This window comes from Rosa rugosa, chromosome 2 (genome assembly GCF_958449725.1).
Source record: "Rosa rugosa chromosome 2, drRosRugo1.1, whole genome shotgun sequence".
NCBI lineage: Eukaryota > Viridiplantae > Streptophyta > Magnoliopsida > Rosales > Rosaceae > Rosa > Rosa rugosa.
Genome location: NC_084821.1, coordinates 7,971,849 through 7,990,511, shown reverse-complemented (window position 1 = coordinate 7,990,511; position 18,663 = coordinate 7,971,849). Strand labels below are relative to the sequence as shown.

Sequence of the window (18,663 nt, the reverse complement as noted above, 5' to 3'; positions counted from 1 at the left end):
TGAATAGAAGATCCTCTCATTCTCCGCGTTTAAACTCTCTCTCTCTCAAATTCTTTTACTATTGTTTTACAACACGTTATCAACACGAAAAGCTCTGAAATTGTTGATTAACCAAAAGAGGAAAGTGGGAGTAGATATATATACGATTAAAGAGGGAAGTTTTGTTACATTCCCAGATTCATACAAGACCAAAAATGATATTTGAATATGCCTCTAAAAGGTCTCCATACAATTCCTAAGAACCCTTCCCATTCCTGTCAGGTTCTAGTTTACCAATCAAGCAAGCTTACAGGTTGAGGTCCAAGAGTTAGCTTCAGCCAACTTGTTCAAACCTCTGAATCTACACACATACATACCATGAATACAGGGGCGGAACTAGAATTTAAAGTTTGGGGGGGGGGGGGGGGGTCCAAATAATAAATCAAAATAAAGAAACTTGAAAATAATACTTAGAAGTATAATCAGTTAAGTAAAATCTTTCCTTTCTGATATATTGTTATATTTCATAACTTTTCTTTAAATTTTGACTGGTTCTTTACTTAAAGATGCTTACCAGTAACTTTATTAAGTTGGTCCAATCTAGTTAATTGCATCAAATTTCCTTCTAGTTCTTTGGGAGTTAATGAGTGTTAATTGCATTAGATTGTGTTTTAGAAAATCTTTGGGGGGGTCCGGACCCCTTCTACTACTATAGTAGTTCTGCCCCTGCATGATAACCTGAAATTTGTAAGCAGTTATCAACAGAAAACTGCATCATATATGGCAAAGAAACTAAGACCGCAGAAAACCGAGAAGCTGCTATAAAGCCTTCCTAAAACAGTAACAACTAACAAGCAAGAAAAAAAAGGTGGCTACCTACCATGGCATGCCAAAAGACTCAAACAAAGGCCAAGACCAATAATAAACTAAGCAAGTGGAAGGAGCAAATCCTAATCTTGCATCACAGAGAGTCTAAATTCCAATCTATAATTCTGAATCTAATTAAGTAAAATAACAAAACAGCAACTGAAATGAAAAACTTTGGAGCGGGGAAGAGATTGACATACCTGAGCTTAATAGAGTACAAATCAACTTTATCGTGAATCTTTTAACAGAGGCAACAAAGCCGGATCTACTATATCCTTCGACAATAAATCAACAATCAATTCCATAGTTGATGCATCTGCAGAGAAACCCCTCTCAAGCATTTCTTGAATAAGTCTCGTAGCCCGTGACGCGTCATTGTTATTTAACAACCCTCGGATAATGGTGTTATAGGTGCAACCATTTGGAGAACATCCTTTCCCTCCCATTTCTCTCAGCAACTTTTCTGCTTCAATTATTAAGCCATGACGACAAAGTCCATGAATCATTACAGTGTATGTTCTGACATTAGGCTGAACTCCTTTTGATGACAAACCACAAAAGAGATCTCTTGCGGATTCAATTGTTCCAGCTTTGCACAAACCTTCAATAACAAGAGTGTAAACGACAATATTAAGTTGTACTTTGTTGGCTTCCATTTCTTTAAGCAATTCTATTGCCGTAGAAAGTTGCTGGTTGTTACACAGGCCATCAAGTAAAACAGCATAAGTTTGAACATCTGGAAGGTGGCCACAACCTAGCATCTGAGAGAACAACTTTTCTGCTTCTTGTAGTCTCCCCGCTTTGCAAAGACCATCAATAAGAGTGTTATAAGTAATGGTATTGGGAAGTAATTCCATATGACGCATTTCCTTGAAAATCTCGTTAGCCTTATCAACCATTTTACCCTTGCAATATCCGTTAATCAATGTGTTACAACTCCGAACATTAACCATGGAGCCCTTGCTAATCATAAGATCAAAAACTTGTCTTGCCTCGTCCATTTCTCCTCGCAGACAGTAACCGTCCATTAAGTGAGTTGTAAGTAATCGTATCAGGCTCAATATGTCTTTGAATCATCACGTCAACCACAGTTTTGGCTTCCACAACCATCCCCTCCTTAGAGAATGTATCAACCAAAACATTGAAGGTGACTACATCTGGAAAGATACCTTTACTCACCATTTCATTCAACAACCTCGTAGCTTCTTTCCAATGGCCTATATTGCAAATTCCTTGAATCAAAGAGTTGTAAGTAAGGACGTTTGGAGCAATACCTCTAGTAATCATTTCTGAGAAGAGGTTCATTGCTTCATCAATTAGTGTATCCTTACACAGACTGTCGATGATGGTGTTATAGGAAACTCTGTCGGGCTTGCATCCTCTTTCTTCCATCTTCCCAAGTAATTGAATAGCAGCAGTGTTGTTTCCCATCTTGCAAAAGGCCTTCATTAGTGTGGTGAAAGTAACCACATCCGGCTTACAATGGCCTCCCTCCACCATTTTGTTTGAAGAGAGGGATGACAGCCGAATAGTGTTTCAATTTGACGAGTTGACCCAATATCTGAGTGAAGGGGATAACAGAAGAAGGCAGAGGACGGGAGTGAAGCATTTCATGGAACAACATGGAGGCATCCTCAACATTACTCACAATAGTATTGGGTCGATTTCCTAGATGGGTTTGTGTGGATTTGGTTGGGTATGAGGATTGAGAATGAAAGTGATGGGAGGATTCTGTAGAATGAAATAAAGCAGCAACAACAAGAGGAGCAGAGTGAAGAAATGGCATACCTCTTCTGCTGCAATAATGAAAATTAGAAGAAGCAAAACACGCTTTTCCCATCATTTTCAGCATATCTCTGCGTCTCGGGGTTTCCTTGAGAAAGCTCGAGTCTTGGGGTCTCTCTAATCTAGATCCTCAATTTCAGAATAAAAGGTGCTTGCTTTGCTACTACTGCCTGTTTTTTTCTTTGATGCTTCGGTCCTGTCGTTTAGTTTTTACCAGCATTTTTTTTTTTTTTTTACCATTGCTAATTTCACCATTGCTTCAAATTAGTGAATCGAGATAACATAACTCAGTATTTGTACTATCTGAGGCAGTCTTTCATATCATCAACTTGTATAAGGCCATCTTATATTAAACCAAATATCATCACATTGAACACAAAGCCATATAAGTTCCAGCTAGGACGAAGTGGTGTTAGCTCAGTGGTTAGAACACCCACTACCTATGTACGAAGTCATGGGTTCGAGTCACCATGAGAGCAGGGGTGAAACCTTTTGATCCTCTTTAAAAAATGAAAAAAAAAAAAAAAAGTTCCAGCTAGACTATAACTAAACCCAACAACTTCAAAGTTCCACACAGCCAAACAAAACAAAAACACAAGCGCTTCTTAAACATAGAATTACTAAAAGGTACTTCTATTGCTTCAACTGACCTTGGGCCAAATGCAGTTATCATAAGAAAATGAGATATCTGGGAACCATATTCCCAGAAAATGATGAAGTACTACAACAAGCAAGGGCGTAGCTAGCCTAGGGCAAGAAGGGTCAATTGACCCTTCTCAATTTTTAGAAAATCCTTAATTAATTAGTGTTAATGATTTATGAATCTTAATGGAATGAAATAAAATTGACCCTTCTCAATTTTGAAAAATCTTTAATTAGTCTCAATTTTTAAAATTCAATACAAATTTATCTTAATTAGTTTTAATTATCCTTGAACTTTAATGGAATGAAATAATATTTTACACTATTAATACACTACATATATCTAATTAATATGAATCTTTTCAAGGTTTTCTTACCCTATTGATCGATATATGCCCATATGCGCATATTTACAATTCTTTATTAATATGCTAAATTGAAGTAACACATAAGTTTTTCTATATTTATCATTCATCTTAAATCCCAAAATTTATTCAACATGATTTAAGGATCTTTCAATTTCAGCATTAGTACAAGAAATATTACACCTAAATTTTCTTAATTATACTAATATATATATTTTTTTGGGCAAAAGATTGTTTAATTTTTAGAGGACGACTAGAAATGAATATAATTTGTTAGTTAATAAAGTTTGACCCTCCTAAGAGAGATTTTTGGCTACGCCATTGACAACAAGTAAGAGCTACATAGAGATTAAAGAGCCAGTAGCAGTCCTGAAACAAGCTACGTTGGATAACTGATGCATATCCCAATCTAAATCTCCTTTGAGTTAAACAAAGGCGACACCCTCCTTCTAACAATCTCCTGAATCTGCTCTCATCCAGCATCCTCAAAGCTGGAATTTTCCATTTGTTGACGCAACTGTAAGTACCAAAGCCACAACAATATATTACCCAAAAGATACAATAGAATAGAACATTTGCAAGAATCAGTAAAAAGTATACCAAGTATGATTCACACATCAATAAAAGCATCCATGATGCTAATTAACTAGGCTTTTTATTGAATATGCTTATTAGTGAAGTTTCCAAATAATTAATGGGGGCTTTCTTCTTTGTAAACCACATACCAAAATAGGCAAATAGACATCTGAATTTCAAGTCCGTTCCATTTGTGTCAATAATCTTTAATCCAACTTAATAAAACCAATCTTCCTGTGATCCAAGATCCACATTTCTAATCCAATATAAGCTAAAGGGATACATACATCTGCAATACTACCAGAATTCCATTATAACCCAAACATTGAAAGTTGAGACACCGTAATGCATCCGATGGGGTAAAATTTGGACCAAGTTTGTGACATCATCCCTGCTAGAAAGAGAGATAGCTTAGCGACTATCGAATTCCATAATGGACTGAAGAGCTTTAATTTGGTATGGCTTTTATGGTGGCGCAAATGATTATATGTTCATTTCAAGGTCTTATATCCAATGAGGAACTGAGAAATGAACTTCCATCGTTACATAGTTACCTACGAAAACATTTGCCAACCACAATATCAAGTTGAGTCTACAAATTATCTCATGTGCAACATAAAGAGCCAAAGCACAATTGAGAGCATAAACAAAGAAGCAGCAAACCACGATTTCAATATCAGAATTTCATTAGATTAGATGGGTGTAATAAGCTATACTGCAATGGGCAGATAAGCCATACGGAATTTAAATCATTATTCTCACAGCAGGCGCTAAACTCATTCAAGGTCTAGCAATACCCGAAAAAATGTCAATTTAACTGGTACAAGTCAAGATAAGAACTGGAATTCCCAGTACCATAGCTCAACATTTAAGTACGAGTTTAAACAACTTGAACAGAGGTCAAAAACCTAAGAACTCAACTTATTTGCAAGAGGAACAGGAAAAGATATAATTCTTCTAGCAATTTCAACAGCTGCTTGACTGAAAATATAACTTCAGAACCTATGCTCCAACTTCTCCTTTTCCTTGTAGTTCTGGACATACCTGCATACATTTCAAGATTCAGCATAACCAGGAAGATCATATCAAGTACAATGAGATTTTGTGGCAGAGGGAGGGTAGGAAAAGAAAAGGGAGAGTTTGACAGCAACTGATCAGCAATTGGAAAACTACAACAACAATGGGCAGTCATGAATAAGTCCGACTATGCAATGCCCTGATGTATAACTGAAGAACAAGATGTCCAGGTGCGCATACAGTTGAAAATTTAGAACTTGATAAACAATGAACAAGAATTACAACACATAAGAAATAAGATACAAAACCTAACATACTTTTTCTAACAACCATTTGTGCAGCTGGAGACTTGTTGTTCATAAATACAGTACAGAGTAATGCATTCTGTCTACTAAAGTTCTAGATTTGCATGGTATGCACAGTACCATACAAACTATTTGCAAATCATGCTACTACTTTCCATTGTTTCATTACACAGTCCTATTCAAAAATATAATAGAAGACATTACACGCTGACAGTTTTGAGCTATAAAACCATAACATCTGATACAGAACAAAAACAAACTTTGGCCTTTGCAAAAAACCCCACAAATCCACATACATCAGACTTGATCCTACTTGAAAAAAAAAAAAAAAAAATCTAACATGCAGTGAATATGTCACATATTCAACTCATCACAAACAACTAATACCAAAACCATGTGAATCCTCTGTAATCAACACTGTTATAAACCAATCCATCATAACAGAAACCAAAAGCAGCCACCTTTCATTTTCTTCCTAACCTATTCAAAACACAAACCCTAAAATAAAAACCACCAAACCAATCCCTTAAAAGCTTCAAACTTTTCACGATTACTGAATTGGGTATCCACAAATTTCTCACGAAATGACTAAACGAACCGCAAAACGCACCGTAAATCAAACAAAGTCGATCAATTCCAGGGTTCAGGACTACTAATCAAAAGAAAGAAATAAAAAGGGGTTTAGATGATGTGAGCATTACGCATAGGTTCCGACGATGGGTCCGAGGAGGAAGATAGCGCTGTGCCAGTTCTCGGAGATCTTGTGGTGGATCTTCGTCGGCAGATCTTTCCAGAGACCCGGCATCACCTTCTGCTGAAACGGCGACAGCGCGTATACCACCGCCTTCATCCTCACCGGTTGCTTCCCCATCTTCTTCTTCTTCTTCTCTTCTCAAATTCTCTTCGGTTCTGAGATTACGAGCAAAATCGAGTCTGTTACAGAATATATCAAGTGCTTTCTGGAAGAGTCTAATTCATATTTATAGTGACTTGCTGAGCAGGCCCAAAACGCTGCGTTTCACCTCTCTTTTCTAGTGGCCTGTGGTGATGACACGTGTCCACTTTGGGGGGGGGGGGGGGTGGGTTTTGAACAGAATGTTTGTGCGTTTGGAGATGATAAGGAAAGAACTTGTGCACGATTTTATGGTAGAACTTTTCGTTTGGTTTGCATATATCTAGACCTGTAAATGGACCTGATTTTGATCCGGACCCGCTCCAGATCCGTGACTATTGGACGGGTTTGGATCGAAAGTTTTGATCCGTTGATCCGTTAATGATCCGAATCCGTTAACCCGTTTATTTAACGGATCAAATACGGATCTAGGTCGATCCGATCCGTTAATGATCCGGCCCGTTTTTTTAATAATAAAATATTATTTTTTTTATTAATATATTATTATTTTAAAAAATATATATATATAATATAAAATATGAAGAATTTCTAATACAATTTTTTTGCAGAAATCTAAGGGACAGATTCCAAGAAGCATTAAGAATTTTGATAATGTAATTCTACTTTTGGTGATACTTTTCATGTTGTTTTAATATTTTATTAATATCTTATGAGGTATCATGATATAAATTTAATATTACTATTTAAAATTTTAAAATATTTGAAATTATAACGGGTCGGATTAGCGGATCGGGTATCCGTTAATCCGGCGGATACGGATTTGGATCGAGCTATCAACGATCCGCCGGGTTAACGGAGCGGGTTTGGATCGAATTTTTTTTTAAGTAAACGGATTTGGATTTAGGTCGATCCGATCCAAATCCGGTCCATTTACAGGTCTACATATATCCACATATATTTTGTCATTTCTGACATGTTGTTAGCTCTCGATTTCAACCTCACCGATCTCAATTGCGTGATAAAGATGGGTAGTCTGTTTAAATTTCGAATGATGGGTTGGAGATGATGCCGCGTCATTTGTGCATTATGGAGTTACGAGATATATTTAAAAAGGGAGAGAGAAAGAGAGTAAAAAAAAAAAAAAAATCATTAGCGACATGCATATATATTTATCGTTTATTTTCATGTTTTTTTTAACGTTAACAACACATCACTAAATCTTAAAATGTGGCTTAAGAAGATTATTCTCAAAAGAAAAAACAAATGGCTTGAGTCGATCGTCTTTTGTGAATAAAACATAAAATAAAATGATATTGTGATCATCTTTGTGAGTACAACATAAAATAAGGAGCATAAACAAAATATCACGTAAATCTTAGTATCTTACGTACAGAAATATAACAAATTATAAAACTACAAGTTATAGAAACTGTATATTGACTTTTAGTGCTCAAATAACTAGCAAAACGATTTGCCACCCTGTTCCCTTTCTCTGGAACTAGTTGAAGAAGTTTTTTTCGATTTGAAACTAGTTGAATAAGTTGATGATAAGATTTCTCAACTGCTCCCATTTTCAAGTATGGCCGAATAATTGTCAATATCATCTTCTTCTTTTTCAATTTTCTTAAGAAAAAAGAATAAATACGAGTTGAAATATGAAATTTTGACCCTGTCATTGGGACAAGAGTCCTTTCCTCTAATAGAATATGTCAAAGGTTGGATTCCCTCTTTCACTAAAAACACAAAACACCAAGTGGATGATTCCAAGTCTAACTGCACATGCATGTTTTTTTTTTTTTTTTTCTTCTAGATTAAAGCTTTTTGCGTTTTTCCAATATCCTAATGATTTCCTGCACTTATATAATAATCTTCATCAGAAAATTGGCCCCCACCATTCTCCAGCGACTGTTGGCAGACCAAGTAGCCTCTTACCATGTCGGCTTCTCTTCGTTATCATCGAGTAGGCGACATTTATATATATATATGGAGGGTCCTTGCCACCTTTCTCATATCTCTGGGATTTGACTTTCTGCTTTTCACTGAATTCAACTTTGGTGACTGCTGCTGCTGCGGCGCCAGTCTATATTCAGTTAGCAGCCATTTCCAAAACTCTTCTCTCTATCTTTATCTCTCTGTTTTTGTTTTGGGGATTGAGAAAAGAGAGTCCATAGTTTTGGATTGATTGAACAATATCGTAGGAAAGGAAGGAAGATCAGATTCATGTCACTGCTGGTGTGGTTTTGGTATGCTGCAGCAGCCTGCAGCATATTCATCTCTGGGTTTGTTGCACAAGCTCAACCCACCACAGATCCATCTGAAGGTGATTTATCTCTCTCTCTGTCTCTCAATATAGCAATATAGTGCTATGCGTTTTCCTATTAATAGTTGAAGTTCGCTTGGTAACTTGTTTTCTTGGGTAGCAAAAAGATCAAAACTTTGTGGGTGAAAGTTACTATCTTTGATTTTTTAGCAAATGTTTTCTTTTGTGTGCTGTACTTTCCATTGAAATGTTGTCTTGTGTGGAAAAATGTTGGTTGTTTTGCGGGATGTGGGGTGTTCTTGCAGTGCTTGGTGCACTCTCTCCTGTCTTTGATGGAAACGGGTTGCGGATTATTCCACAATGTTGTTAGGCTTGACTAATCGTCTGTTGCTTTGAAACGAAATGAACTATTTTTACTCGAATGGAAGTGAATTCTACCCCATCAACATTCTAATTGTATTAAAACTCGTATATTTTGTCAAACTCGAGGTAAAAAAAAAAAAGAATAGTTTGGTTTGTGGAAGACATGGATTAATTCTTTGTAATTGGTGTTGCAGTGAGAGCGCTGGATGCAATCTTTCAGAAATGGAATGTAACGGCCAATACGAAGCAATGGAACACAACTGGTGACCCATGCAGTGGACTTGCGGTAGATGAAGCTGATGACACCGGTTATTTCTATAACGAAGATAATGATTACAATCCCTTCGTCAAATGCAACTGTTCTTCTGATTCAAACTCAACTTGCCACATTACCCAACTGTAATTATGTCTCATCCTCTATTGTTGTTTCTACTCAAATGCTGCCTTTCTCAAGAATTTCACTTTATCTATGATATCAGTCATATCACAACTTGCATCATTTTCATCTGCAATTTGAATTTGCAGGAAAGCATCTACTTTGGACATTGTTGCTCCAATTCCAGAAGAGCTCTATGCTTTGACTTTCCTTCAATATCTGTATGTTTGGTAAACTCTTGTAAATTATTGGTAGCTACTACGTACCCAAGTTGTTTGTTAATTTCCTCCATTTCTTCATTATAGGAATGTGGAAAAAAATTACATGACAGGACCTATCTCTGCATCTATTGGAAATCTAACCAGCATCACATACTTGTAAGCCAATCTGAATTTTATTAAAGAGCATATTCCTCTTAAAGAATGTTATTTTTTACACCTGTACTTGTATTTTAATTTCTAGGAACTTTGGACACAACGACTTATCAGGCGAACTACCAAAGGAAATTGCAAAACTCACCAATTTGACATTCTTGTAAGTCATCTAATTTTGAAGATTCAGACAAGACAATCTGATATTTACCGTGTTAAGTTTTCTCATTTTAGATACTATCACTGCCTCTGTGCATGGATTGTTAAATTTGAATGTGTCATTAATTCAGAAAAGAGAACACACACATATGTATATGTATATTATTCATTGATATGTGCATTGTTTTTATTTGGATGTGTGGGCAATCAGGTGGAAACATAAGTACTTGATGTTTTTGCTTTTTTAAATTCAAGCATGCATGCAACCATATTATTTAATTCAAGCAACTGTTTTTCACCAGAAAATCCTGTAACTGTCGGCTGCTGTAGCCATGTACCTGCATTTACTTAATCTTGATTATCTAAAACTCAAAATTTCTAACATATCCACAAATTTTTAACTGATTACTTGTCAATGTTGTAGGGCTGTTGGGACACTCAACCTTTCTGGTTCTCTGCCACCTGAGATAGGGTATTTAACAACAATAAAAAAGATGTAAGTCTCATATATATGCCTTTTCTTTTCCTTTCATCTACAAAGTATGTTTTAGATATCAATACACATATTTATGACAATGGATTATTGTTTACACTTTGGCATGCAGTTTCATTGATAATTCTGGACTTAGCGGTGAGATTCCTCCAACATTTGCTAATCTAACAAACTTGGAAACATTGTGAGTAAGAGCTTTACGTCCGAATTGTGATAAATAGGGGAAGAACTGTTATTTGATATCTGAGGTTACCTGTGTTTGTTTCAGTTGGGCAACAGATACAAACCTCACTGGCAGGATACCGGACTTCGTAGGAGATTGGACAAAGCTTACTACCTTGTGAGTTTCTCTCTGTCTCTCCCCCCCCCCCCCCCCCCTCTCCTCCTCTTGACATATATAATTCCATTCAGTTCACTTGCTTTTGAATGATAATAGGTTCATCATTTAGTTAGGCTTCAGAATTAAGCATTTAAGCTCAATGATATCTGAGAAAATTTTGTCTCTGATATAGTCCATTAATAATTAGCTAAATGTTTGTTAGGAGGTTTCAGGGAAACTCCTTTGAAGGTTCCATACCATCTTCACTGTCCAGATTAACTCTTTTGACAGAGCTGTGAGTATCTACCTGGTCTACTTGTCACCTTTTGTTTATTTGTGCATATCTATATCTTTTACCATTTCCTGTGTGATGTAATTATAGGCGAATTACTGATTTAACGATTGCCAATGAAAACTCTTCTCTTGGATTTATCAAGAATATGACGTCTCTAGAAGTCTTGTAAGGCAAATCGTTCTCTACATTTGAATTTATTTGGACATTTAGCATATCTCTGTTTTGTTGTTTGTTTTCATTCTGAAATCTATTATGACAGCTTGGTTTCACATCCTGCAGAATGCTGAGGAATAACAATATTTCTGATTCAATTCCTTCCAACATTGGAGATTACCAAAAATTGGTTCACCTGTAAGCTTTTCTTTCTGATTGGTGGTCATATATGTTGAGCAAACCCAAATTTCCCAACCTGAAACCCATTTTCCTTATGTACTGAAGAGCCGCGATACCATATATGATTCTCTTCTTACATAACACAATGATACATAATTACGTATTAGGCTAACTAATGATGATCTGGTTTATAGTGAATCTCACAGCTTTGGGTGCACCATGATTATGTGTTACTACTAGCTGCTTTTGACTAAATGCATTATTGTTCCTTTTGTACTGCAGGGATTTGAGCTTCAACAATTTGAATGGACAAATACCAGCCTCACTATTTGATATGAATGTGCTCGCCATCCTGTAATATGTCATCCATGCTTCTTAATTGCTTTATATTCCTCCAGAATATACTCTTCATATTGAGGCATATATTTCTGTCTTCATAATTAGGTTTCTTGGAAACAATAAGTTGAATGGTAGCCTTCCTGAGTCTAAAAGCTCGTCTCTTCTTGTTGTGTAAGTATTTCAGCATATTTTCTTCATACATCATTCATTGTAATGCAATCAAACTGGAGTTTTGTATTAAAATAAATTTCTATGTGATATCAAGTCATCTCTTTGGTGATGACAAGGATACTACACTTGATTCGTCTTTATTTGAATTGTACGTGCCAGTTTCCTTTTGGTGAACTTGAAGGATTCTGAATACCATCACTTTCCTTTTCTAGTTAAATTTTGTATTTTTTTTTTAGTGATGTCGATACTAGATGCTAAACATTGACTTTGGGTTCACGATTTATATGAAAAACTTAAAACTTAGTAAATAGTACAGATCTATTTTCAGTAGGCAGAGATAAGTAATTAACAGATTTGTCTCACCACTAGAATAATCGTAACTAGGCCACTTGATAACATTATGAGGAAATAAATAGTAAGCAGCAATGATGAGTTATAGTTAAAAGCCTAATATTCATCCCATAAAGAGACTTGCATTTAATTTATAGAAGGCCTGCATTTCTTTATTTATTTTTTTATTTTTTTTCTTTTACAAATAGTTCTTCCTTAACTTGGATTGGAGCTGTATTGTCTGACTGTAAGAGTATGCAGATTCATATTATTATGGTGCAAAATCATGTATTGTAGTATATGTATGACTGACAAATAACTAAATTTGATAATGTGACACTGTTGTGTTGTATTCATTGTATGAAAGTATTTAACATTTTTGTATGAAATGAATGCAGAGATTTGTCTTACAATAATCTAGTAGGCCAGAGCTTTCCGAGTTGGGTCAACGAACAAAACTTACAGCTGTATGTCTTTGGCATTCCACATTTACATTTAGCTTTTATGTTCTGTTTGCTATTTTTCGTTCCCTTTTGGTTAAAAGTTTTATTGTTTGATAACTGTGCTTACTTTTGTATGTTACACTTAGCTAGTTTGATTACAGATTCTTTTTTCTTTCCTTTTTTTCTTTGGCAGGATGGGCTTGCATCATATATTATAAGATGATATTAACATTTCTGTCTGTTGGGTGTATTTTGCAGTAACTTAGTGGCCAACAACTTCAGCATAAACAGTTCAGACAGCAGGTGATTCCTTAGATCTGAGCTCACATTTAATGTGAACATTTTGATAATGCACGTGACAGTTCCATATCACTTGCAATATATGTCTTCCATAGTTTTGGCTTTTTAAATATGGTAACTGAGGCTACTATTGTACCACTCGTGTCTTATGTTTCACCTGAGCTGTCATGATGGTACTGTTTTGGATCCCTAATCAAGTCTCTAGTTGGTTCAATTGTTACTTAGGATCCCACTGTCAATCCACTGATCTAATTGCCTCATCTACCTTCATCAATATAAGAATGCGCAGTCTATAAATCATTTTATTATGTGGATTGGAATACTTTGGATTATGTTTTGGAGCAAAAAGGGTTTGGAGGATGTTGATAAGAGGCTGTGTAATTAAATGGGAGACTTAGAGAAAAGTTTCGATCTTAAAAGGGGCTTTGCCAAGGACGTTCTTGTTCTTGTTTTTCACTTGCATTGGTAGTTGATTGATTGAGCAAGCTTGTTGAGACAGCAAGGATAGGCAGTTGGTGGAGGTCTTGGTGGTAGGGAGGGCTTTTGATACCCTGGGGACCAGTGCTGGAGATTACTGGAAAAAGATTAGAGGATCCAGTAAGCTTTCTTGTCTGGGGGAGAGAGTGGGGGTTGACATTGGTTCAGTCGTGGATGAGTAGCTTGACATTCCTTGTGGTGTGGCAAGGAGGTTGGAAGGGATAGTGGGAAGAGGTGGCGGGAAGCAAGAAAGATCACTTGGTTCAGGTGACTCGAGTGAAGGACAAAAAGGAGGTTTTGGGGTTGGAGACTTGGTAAATATGGACTGCATGAAATTGGTTGAGATCCTGATAGTTGTTCGAGGTTCAGGTTGGAGCCCATGGATGGATATTCCTTAAAAGAAGTGCTTCTTTGGCTTCTGATGTTGTTTTGGGGTTAGAAAATGGGGGATAAGAATGAGGTTTTTGGAAGAGCATTGGGTGGGGGAAGCAACCTTTTGTGTTCTTTACCCTTATCTCTATTGGCTCTCTGAATATCTTAACTTGTCGATTCCTAGTTTCTATGTTGATTGAAGAAATAAAAAAAATACAGGAAGGGGAGCTTACAGCAATGTAATTGAAAATTAGGAGAGTATGGACGTTGTTTCTATTCTGCTTGCTTCAGATAAACTTGAAAGGAGAGCATGGAGTTTAGAGTCTTCTTGTTCAGTAGCTTCTTCTTTATGGCAATGTCTCTTCAAGGAGGCTAGTGCAAGTTTGAGTGATCCTCGTTCATGTCAGGCATTATTCTGCGAGGGAGTGTATTTTTTTGGGAGGCAACGTTTTGGAGAGATGTGCTATGTTGGCAATGTTCTGAGCTGTATGGATGGAAACGAATATGAGGGTTTTTGAATATTGTGAAGGGTGGGAGGTAGAACAGATATGGTTGTTGATAAAGTAATCCAAAACCAATTGGCAATGGATGGAGTGACCCAAACTCTTATAAATCCATAGGCAATGTCCCATTTTTCCCATGTGGGATGTATATATTCTCAACAGTTGTTGTTTATAATCGAACAAATAACTGCTATATTCTCATTTAAGTGCCTAGTTATTTTCTTTTCCATTTCAGTGATCTACCTTCACGGTTGAATTGCCTTCAAAGGGGCTTTCCTTGCCACCGGGGTCGTCCAGTTTGTAAGTACAGTTCAAACCTCATATGATGTAACATTCTACATGAAAATGCCTCTCTGAACATTCTGTGACAACTTCTTTTGTATCTTTGCCCAGATTATAACTTCATGATTAACTGCGGTGGTCCTCAGACTACGTTATCCAATGGAACTGTGTATGAGACGGACACTGAGCCCCTTGGTCCAGCTACATATTATGTGACTGACACAAACAGATGGGGAGTTAGCAATGTCGGTCTTAAAACACAGTTTGTGGGTAATAGTTCTTCATTTTTGTTCTCCTCCATAAGGAGTTTGAAATATCTATACCAAGGAATTTACATGAACAAAGTTGTCATGAAGCTTTCAATAATATTAGTTGTCTCAAGTCAGCTACGATAGCATATTCTAATTTAAACTCTAAAAATTAAACATTCTTAGTAATCACACCAAGGTTCCTCATCAAGTTTGTGCATAGATGTCTTGAATGCCAAAAATTGTCTAGTCAAGAATGGAAAGCTCGATTTTACACTACCTTTGTCAAGATATTATCCACCTGTTGATTATCTGGCATCTTGTATGAAATGAAAATCTGTCCTCACTCAAGCTTTTACTTTTAACTTAATTCTTGTTAATCAATAATGCGAACAGCTGCATCATATTTGACTGGGACCAACAATCCAAAGTATACAATATCCACTTCATCTCCAATCGGAAATACTTCAGACCCTATGCTATTTCAGAGTGCAAGGATCTCTGCTTCATCACTCAGATACTATGGCTTGGGTCTTGAGAATGGAAACTATACTGTGACGCTTGAATTTGCAGAACAAGCTATCCTAGATACTCCTAAAAGAAAAAGTCTTGGAAGACGTGTGTTTGATATATATATCCAGGTCTGTATGATCTCAGATTATATTGTTATTGTTATTGTTATTTATTTCTGTTAAAGATGCACTTTAAATATGATAGATATTATCACTGAAAGAAAAGAATACCAGCACCAAGATCTTAATTCTGGTCTCTTGTCTATTACCTTTAACCATCAGATATTTCTTATTTATGCCCAAAAACGTCACATATATATGCAACAAGATGTTATATGTTCCTCATCTATCTGTCTTCAGGACGTTCTTGTTGTTAAAGATTTTGATATACGAAAGGAGACAAATAGGACATCTTTGCTAGCTATTGAAAAGGTATACAAGGCTCAGGTGGTTTCAGAGAATTACCTTGAAATCCATTTCTTCTGGGCTGGAAAGGGGACTTGCTGCATACCAGAGGAGGGTACATATGGACCTCTTATTTCAGCCATCAGTGCTACACCTGGTAAAGTATATGACAATTAAAGTGGGAATTACAGTCGGACCAATGTATTAGTTTCCAATGCTATCTTTCAGTGTGCTCCATGCTGTTGACTAAAAAGCTTTAATTTCTACAGAATTCAAACCTACCGTCAGCAACAAGCTGCCAAGTAGTAAGAAGAATAGGACTGGGCTGATTGTGGGAATTGTTGTTGGTGGTGTACTTTTAATTCTGGTGGTGCTGCTTTTCTATATTGTTCAAAGAAGAAAGAGGCACAACACCGATGATGACTATGATGAAGGTAAATTGTTAACAAAAGTTTTGACTTCTCAAAAGACATATTGTATTAGCTATAGATGGAATCTTCTACTTTTGTCGTTTTATTTCTGTAAACTAGGATATTTTATGTAACTTGAAAGAAAGCAAACTGATTGTGAGAAAAACATGGATGCATACTTCATAATTAACTAAATAAAAGAAAAAAAAAAAGAATGCAAACTGATTGTGAGAGAAACATGCTAACAGACATATTCATTGTGATAAATTTGCAGAGCTATTGGGGATAGATCTTGGACCTCTCACTTTCAGTTTTTCTGAACTGAAGGCAGCTACAAATGACTTTAGTCCAGATAATAAGCTTGGAGAGGGAGGATTTGGGCCTGTCTTCAAAGTAAGTTACTATTCTGATTAAGGATTTTTGATTTTTCATGGTGTGGTTACATACATGTGAATACTTTAATGTTTTCTGCTTGATGCAAGAATATTGTATATCTACTGCATATGCATGAATGAAAACCTTATCATCTTGAAACACCAGACTCTTTGTTTCCTTCTTTTTTCCTAATAAACTTTCTAAAATTTTTTCTTCATGTCCCTTATAAAATATGTTGCTCTTGTATTCATGAAATGGCAGCAGTACCCACCTTGCCATTAGATCGTGAGGTTTGACTTTTAATTGGTAGGGATGCCAAGTGCTTCCATTTGTGAAAATTAGGATGGTATGAGAAAGAGCTTCATCCTTAAAATAGTTGAAGAGCATAAAGCACAAGCATCTCCTAAAGCACATGCATCTCTTGTGATTGCTATATATATGACATTTAATTCATCAATCACCATTTATGACATGAAGTTCAAAAGTTAGTGCGTGAGTCAGTCATGAACAGTACATATTAATTTTGCCCAACTTTGATAGATTTTTGTTATTAATAGGGTACTCTAAATGATGGAAGAGTAATTGCCGTAAAACAATTGTCTGCATCATCCCACCAAGGAAAGAACCAGTTTGTGACTGAGATTGCCACTATATCTTCTGTGCGACACAATAACCTAGTAAATTTGTATGGATTCTGCACCGAGGGAGCTAAACGGCTCCTTGTCTATGAGTATCTGGAGAACAAGAGTCTTGATCAAGCATTATTTGGTATGAGAATACCATTATCAATTTATTACTTCTAGCTCGTAATAGCATAAATATTTATAATTATAGCTTGTATGAAACAGGAAAAAGAACCTTGCATCTTGATTGGCAGACACGTTTTGATATATGCTTGGGCGTAGCTAGAGGTTTAACTTATCTTCATGAAGAATCAGGGCTTCGAATCGTACACAGAGATGTGAAGGCAAGTAACATTCTGCTTGACTCTAATCTCATTGCCAAAATATCAGATTTTGGTTTGGCGAAGCATTATGATGATAAAAAAACCCACATGAGTACTCGGGTTGCTGGAACAATGTAAGATCTCAAACATTTTGGCCACCTTATTTTCTTGTAGTTTCTCATTTCGTTTTTAACTCAAAAGTATGTTGGGTCAATTACAAATAGTGCTTGCAATTGTTAATAATGCAGTGGGTATCTTGCACCGGAATATGCTATGCGTGGACACCTGACAGAGAAGACCGATGTGTTTGCCTATGGTGTTGTCATTCTAGAAATTGTCAGCGGTAGGCTAAATTCTGATCCAAGTTTGGAAGGCGATATGGTTTATCTTCTTGAATTGGTAAGAACTTTATGCTTTTCAGATTTTGACTTTGATATGTTCATTGTGTCATGATTAATGCTGTTACACTGTGTTCCGCTACAATGAAGAGGTTTAGGTTTACCATGACACATCTTTTAGTTATCTTCGGCATCATTTCACTTTCCATAATACTATTCTGTTCATCCTCCTTAGGCTTGGAACTTGCATGAAAACAAACGTGAAGTTGATCTAGTAGACTCTAGATTATCCGAATTCAATGAGGAAGAAGCAAGACGAATTATCAACATAGGACTTTCGTGCACTCAATCATCACCAATGCTACGACCACCTATGTCTCGCGTGATCGGAATGCTGGCAGGAGATATTGAAGTGACTCCTGCTATTTCAAAGCCCGGTTACTTGACAGACTGGAGATTTGATGATGTAACTACTATCACCAGCCAAACGAAATTTGGTGATGGGAGTACTGGCAACAGTCTACGAACTGATATGTCCATTAGAGGAACTGACGTCAGCTTTTACAACTCATCGGCAAGTACAAGCGTGATGGGGGATGCAGGGCAATTACCTTCAAATGCTACTCTTCCCATACTCAATAATACAAATGGTGATGGTAGATGAGTTTTGAAGGAATAGAATCATCGGTACACTGGAGTGATTGATTATACATTTATTTTTCTCTTGATACATATAGCTCTTGATTCTTGATCATGTACATACACATTACGTTTTATTCTTGATGATGTATGTTTTTAAAGTAATTGAATTTTTGTAGTGAAATATAGAGGGCTTCCTTTAGTATTGAGCACTT

General features: G+C 36.3%; 2 protein-coding genes and 1 pseudogene across 2 annotated transcripts; 1 reads left to right on the top strand and 2 right to left on the bottom strand.

Moving 5' to 3' along the window:
• Positions 1-86: 86 nt before the first annotated feature.
• Positions 87-2,790, bottom strand: LOC133732282 (pentatricopeptide repeat-containing protein At3g22470, mitochondrial-like; annotated as a pseudogene).
• Positions 2,791-4,882: 2,092 nt separating this feature from the next.
• On the bottom strand, positions 4,883-6,498 carry LOC133732281 (cytochrome b-c1 complex subunit 8-like). Its single transcript, XM_062159794.1, has 2 exons — positions 6,238-6,498; positions 4,883-5,258 (listed from the first exon to the last, which is right to left on the bottom strand). Exons 1-2 carry the CDS (start codon positions 6,405-6,407, stop codon positions 5,210-5,212), a joined length of 219 nt encoding a protein of 72 aa, XP_062015778.1. The 5' UTR covers positions 6,408-6,498; the 3' UTR covers positions 4,883-5,209.
• A 1,860-nt stretch (positions 6,499-8,358) lies between these two features.
• On the top strand, positions 8,359-18,634 carry LOC133732279 (probable LRR receptor-like serine/threonine-protein kinase At1g56130). The gene is made up of 25 exons (XM_062159792.1): positions 8,359-8,709; positions 9,207-9,411; positions 9,538-9,609; positions 9,694-9,765; positions 9,851-9,922; positions 10,343-10,414; positions 10,524-10,595; positions 10,680-10,751; positions 10,954-11,025; positions 11,113-11,190; positions 11,305-11,376; positions 11,641-11,712; positions 11,803-11,868; positions 12,597-12,665; positions 12,900-12,944; positions 14,529-14,593; positions 14,687-14,845; positions 15,220-15,464; positions 15,696-15,897; positions 16,010-16,174; positions 16,425-16,543; positions 17,083-17,293; positions 17,374-17,605; positions 17,720-17,870; positions 18,045-18,634. Exons 1-25 carry the CDS (start codon positions 8,610-8,612, stop codon positions 18,471-18,473), a joined length of 3,189 nt encoding a protein of 1,062 aa, XP_062015776.1. The 5' UTR covers positions 8,359-8,609; the 3' UTR covers positions 18,474-18,634.
• The last annotated feature ends 29 nt before the right edge of the window (positions 18,635-18,663 follow it).